This window comes from Dendrobates tinctorius, unplaced genomic scaffold (genome assembly GCF_039654945.1).
Source record: "Dendrobates tinctorius isolate UK_male_01 unplaced genomic scaffold, ASM3965494v1 ptg000151l, whole genome shotgun sequence".
Taxonomy (NCBI): domain Eukaryota; kingdom Metazoa; phylum Chordata; class Amphibia; order Anura; family Dendrobatidae; genus Dendrobates; species Dendrobates tinctorius.
In genome coordinates this window covers 14,130,359-14,135,907 of record NW_027361818.1, presented here as the reverse complement: position 1 = coordinate 14,135,907, position 5,549 = coordinate 14,130,359, and the positions used below count along the sequence as shown (strand labels likewise).

Here is a 5,549-nt window from a genome sequence, read left to right as displayed (position 1 = left end):
CCGTGAGAATATTTAATGATGGTCTGATGCTATAAAAGATGTCACCATCTGGGAGATTTCGCCTTTACATAAGAAGCGCCAACAAAACATCAATATAATTTACAGCTGAAAATATATCCCTTTGTTGTTTTTAAGGAAATGTATATTATGACTTTTAAATATGTATTGGCTTTAATTTTTTTATTCTTAGTTTTTGTGCCATCATAAATATATAAATTATGTGTGAGGAGAATCAGACTCAAGTCACTCAGATACATATTCTTGGATTCCAAAGTCTATCTAAATATAAAACTCTTCTATTCCTTCTGCTTACCCTGAGTTACATTTGTATACTGGTCGGAAACCTTCTCATTATCTTCCTAGTGACCACCATTGACCACCTCAAAATCCCAATGTTTCTTTTCCTCAAACATTTATCCATAGCAGATGTCTTACTGACCACCAGTGTTATCCCCATGATGTTGGACATAATGTTGGTTGAGGAGGGAATTTTGTCCTTGTGGGGTTGTGTGATGCAGTTATATGTATTCGGCATATTTGGATTCATTCAATGTTTGCTCATTGCCATCATGTCCTATGATCGATATTTGGCCATCTGCCATCCATTACACTATTCTTCTCTAATGAGTCCAGATCTTTGCCTTCGGCTGGTTATTGGGTCATGGCTTGTAGACAGTGTGGAGACATCAAGTGAGTTAATTATTGTTATCCAATGTAAATTCTGTGGCTTGAACCATATCAACCACTTCTTCTGTGACTTTGGTCCCGTTATGGAATTGGCCACTTCAGGCACTTATATTCTTATAATACAAGACTATACTTTTGCCATTCTTGGGATATTTTTTCCATTTGCCTTTATCATTATTTCATACTTTTGCATTTTTTTGGCCATCCTTAAAATTTCTTCAACTAATGGTAGAAGAAAAGCCTTCTCCACGTGTAGCTCCCACCTGACCACAGTGTGTGCCTATTATGGTACTCTGATTGCAGTCTACATGACTCCATCTGATGAGAGCTCATCCAACATCAACAAATACAGATCCCTGTTATATTTAGTGGTGACACCATTGATGAATCCCATTATCTACAGTCTGAGGAACAACGAGATCAAGAGAGCGATACAAAAAATTAGAAGTCAAATCTTTACAAATGGATGCAGAAGATGAAACTATTATAATATACAAAGATTCCGTCCAATAATGAATCTCGGTTGTACGAAGCATCACATAGCGGAATACAATTTACAATGACACCATTGGTCCAAAGGTTTGTATCTACACTTCAAGGTTTGAAATAAATATTCTATTCAAGGGTAAAATTTGGTGGAACCTGAGTGGCTGCAGAGATCTTCCCTTTATTTTGAAGGTAACTAAACGTCCATGAGAGACTGACCTTCTCATTCACCCTCAGTGCTTGACCTCACATATGAAAAACACATTCTCAAAGACACCATAGGCTCCTACTGACAGACCTTCTTGTAGAGATAAGTCTGATAGAGCCACAACCGACGGCCAGTTCCATATAGCACATATGGTTTTAGAATGGAATTTCTGACCACAGTCACATTTTGAGGTAATAACTCTGGAAAGTTTCAATGGATAACAATGATTCTAAGATTATTTTTGTGACATATTGCACTTCTAGATAGCGGTAACATTTGTTTGATAGGACCTGCATTTATTTGTGAAAAAAAACGGAAGTTTGGCCAGAATGTCACAATTTTCAATTGTTTATGCTCTTAAAGCTATGTCACACAAAATATTTAATAAATAACATTTACCACGTGTCTACATTACATCTGCATCATTTGTTAAATATTTTTTTTGCTAGGACTTTAGAAAGGTTACAATTTTATCAGCAAAGTCTTTTCAGGACTCCATTTATTACACACATGGTCAAGATTGTTGGTACCCCTCATTTAATGACAGAAAAACTCACAATGGTCACAGAAATAATAATAATATAATAATCTTTATTTTATGTAGCGCTAACATATTCCGCAGCGCTTTACAGTTAACACATATTATCATCACTGTCCCTGATGGGGCTCACAATCTAAATTCCCTATCAGTATGTCTTTGGAGTGTGGGAGGAAACCGGAGTACCCGGAGGAAACCCATGCAAACACTGGGAGACATACAAACTCCTTGCAGATGTTGTCCTCGGTGGGATTTGAACCCAGGACCCCAGCACCGCGAGGCTGCAGCGCTATCCACTGAGCCAGTGTGCTGCCCTATCTGACAAAAGTAATAATAAATAAAAAAAATCTATGAAAATGATCAAATGAAAGTCAGACATTGCTTTCCAACCTTGTTTCCACAGATTATTTTAAAAAATAAAACTCATGAAATAGGCCTGGACAGAAAGGATGGTCCCTATTCCGTCCTCCGGTAAATGCACGGGGTTCATATAGCTTATATGGGTAGCTAAACTGCTATACCGGGGGTCTAATAAGAAGACTGTAGGTTGAATCTGTGTTTATTGAACGCGATGGTACATAGATGTACGGTGAAACTACAAATAAGACATAGAATGCAATGAATCAGTATGGATACATAAAAATACATATTTACATATACAGACTATCTGCGCTAACAGCTAACCAGAGGAGCTGACTAATGATGCCTTGCAACTTACCCAAGGTGTATTGGAAATTGGAGGGAAATCAAGAATGAAAATGAAACTGAGGTACAGAATAACACTGCAGTTATATCTTTTGGCCACTATATGGAGCTAAGGGAACAATAAACATTAAACTGTATGGCAAACTGAGCATTATAACTGAATTTTTGTAATGGAAATAAACAGTTAAGAGTCATTATTTGTGTCAGAGACAGAACAGTCCCCCTGAAAATAATGTCACAAAAGTGACATGTGAAATCAAGGTGTGGCCACTAATTAGCATCACAGGTGTCTACATTCTTGGAATCAGTGAGTGGCCTGTAAAGAGGCTACAGATCCTCACTGTGCTGTGTGGTGACATGGTGTGTATCACACTCAGCATAGACCAGAGGGAGCGAAGGAAAGAGTTGTCTCAGGAGATTAGAAAGAAAATTCTAGACAAACATGTTAAAGGTAAAAGTTATAAGACCATCTCCAAGCAGCTTGATGATCCTGAGACTACAGTTGCACATATTATTCAGAAATGTAAGCTCCATGGGATTGTAGTCAACCTCCCTGGACGTGGCCGCAGGAGGAAAATTCATGACAAATCAAAGAGACTGATAATACAATTGGTAACAAAAGAGATCAAAAAAACTTCTAAACAAATTAAAGGTGAGCTCCAAGCTCAAGGAATATTAGTGTCATATTGAACCATTGTTGTATGAGCCAAAGTGGACTTCTTGGGAGATGACCAAGGAGGACACCATTGTTGAAAAAAAATCAAACAAAAGCTAGACTGGAATTTGCCAAACTTCATGTTGACAAGCCACAAAGCTTCTGGGAGAATGTCCTATGGACAGATCAGACGAAAATGGAACTTTTTGGCAAGGCACATAAGCTCTATGTTCACACATAGAAAAATGAAGCATATCAAGAAAAGAACTGTCCCTACTGTGAAACATGGAGGAGGCTCTATTATCTTCCGGGGCTGCTTTGCTGCATCTGGCACAGGGTATCTAGAATCTGTGCAGGGTACAATGAAATCTCAAGACTATCAAGGGATTCTAGAGATAAAAGTGCTGCCCACTGTCAGAAAGCTTGGTCTCAGTCGCAGGTTGTGGGTCTTGCAACAAGATAATGACCCAAAACACAGCTAAAAGCACCCAAGAATGGCTAAGAGGAAACATTGGACTATTCTGATGTGGCCTTCTATGAGCCCTGACCTAAATCCCATTGAGCATCTTTAGAAAGAGCTGAAACATGACGTCTGAAAAGACATCCTTCACACGCGAGACAACTGGACAACTCTTTGACAGTTACAGGATTTATGTCTAAAAAGGCTGTGCAACAAAATGTTAAGTTAAGGGCACTATCATTTCTGTCCAGTCCTATTTCATGAGTTTTATTTATTTTTTTTTTTTTTTAATTCTGTGGAAGCATGGCTGAAAAACAATGTCTGACTTTCATTTGTTCATTTTCATAGATTTTTATTTATTATTACTTTTGTCAGATTCTATTTTTTTCTGTGACCATTGTGGGTTTTTCTGTCATTAAACGAGAGGCACCAACAATTTTGACCACGTGTGTATATTTCCTATTAATACCACTGTTAGCTGCATGCAGAGTATGGATAGCTGCTGGAGGAAGAATAGATTTGAATTAGAGGCATGTAGGCAGGGATTATTGACATCTATTCCTTCTGTAGGTGTACTGCTGCTATCTAACAACAAAAAATCTATTTAGCGCTCCATATATTATATTCCTTATTAATAGAGATGAGTGAGCTTTGGGCCCAAATCTGATTTTGACAAATTCGGGCCATATTCAAACACTATTCGTGCCGAATTTAAGTCTTATGATTGGTTCCAAACATATTCGGAAATTTCTGCTCCCATTGACTCTAATGATGTTCAGATGTGTTTGACGAATAATGTAAAAACAAAATTCGAGTCCGATCATATTCAAAACAGAATCCGAACAAAGTCGCTCAACTGTACTTATTAATACTGCTTTCATCTTCATTCAGTCTAGGGACAACTGCTCGAAGAGATAGTTATGCATTAGAGGCCTATAGAAGGAGTTTAATTCCTTACAGTCCTTCTATAGGTGCACTGCTCCAAAATCAGAAAAGTCCTTTAATGGGAACTTGTCACCCCCTAGGGCATTTTTCAATAAAAGAGCCACCTTCAGCAGCACTAAGGCTGCATTCTGTGAAGCTGGCTCCTATGTTTCTGATCCCTAGTAACACTGAAATATTGACTTTTATTAATTGCACCCCATGCCTGCACTGAGTCTCAGAGGTATGGTGTCTCCCCTGTATCAGCCACCTCCCAGCCGTCCATCATCCCCCTCTTGCATCTGTGCACCACCTCCTGTGATGCTGTTACATGCCCGGCGCCTGCACTGTGCCAACAGTTCTCGGGCATGCCCAGTGCAGCCAACTCAGCAGAAGGACACCCAGCCAAGAGTGTTCACATATAAATTAATTAGTGGCAAAAACCACAAAAGTGGCTTCACTTTCACAGAGAAAGAATAGTATAATGGCAAGTGACATATCTTCTACTACTGCCAACCCAGCAGATGTAGGCCCAATAAGGAGTGTTCATATTTACAAAAATTAGTGGCAGACACCAACAAAGTGGCATCTATTTTGAGAGTAGAAATAGTATAATAGGGACTGACACGTCTTCCACTACAGCCAACCCAGAAGATGGAGAGACCCAATCAGGAGTTTTCAAATTTAAGATAATTAGGGGCAGACACAACCAAAATGGCTTCAATTTCATCAGAGGAGAAATGGTATAACGGGGAGCGATATCTCTTCCACTACAGCCAACCCAGAAATTGTACACCCAACTAGGAGTGTACTCGTTTCAAACAATTAGTTGGAGACAGCAGCAAGGTGGCATCAAGTTCACGAGAGTAGAAATAGTATAATAGGCACC

The 5,549-nt window shown here is 38.9% G+C and overlaps 1 protein-coding gene across 1 annotated transcript; it reads left to right on the top strand.

Annotated features, from left to right (window-relative positions):
* The first annotated feature begins 218 nt into the window (after window positions 1-218).
* LOC141049926 (olfactory receptor 1f45-like) lies at window positions 219-1,166 on the top strand. The gene has a single exon (XM_073546767.1). The coding sequence runs from the start codon at window positions 219-221 to the stop codon at window positions 1,164-1,166; it is 948 nt and encodes a 315-aa protein (XP_073402868.1).
* The last annotated feature ends 4,383 nt before the right edge of the window (window positions 1,167-5,549 follow it).

What these genes read in the sequence shown, in the direction of transcription:
- LOC141049926 (XM_073546767.1), top strand. Translation starts at nt 219, where the DNA reads ATGTGTGAGGAGAATCAGACTCAAGTCACTCAGATACATATTCTTGGA.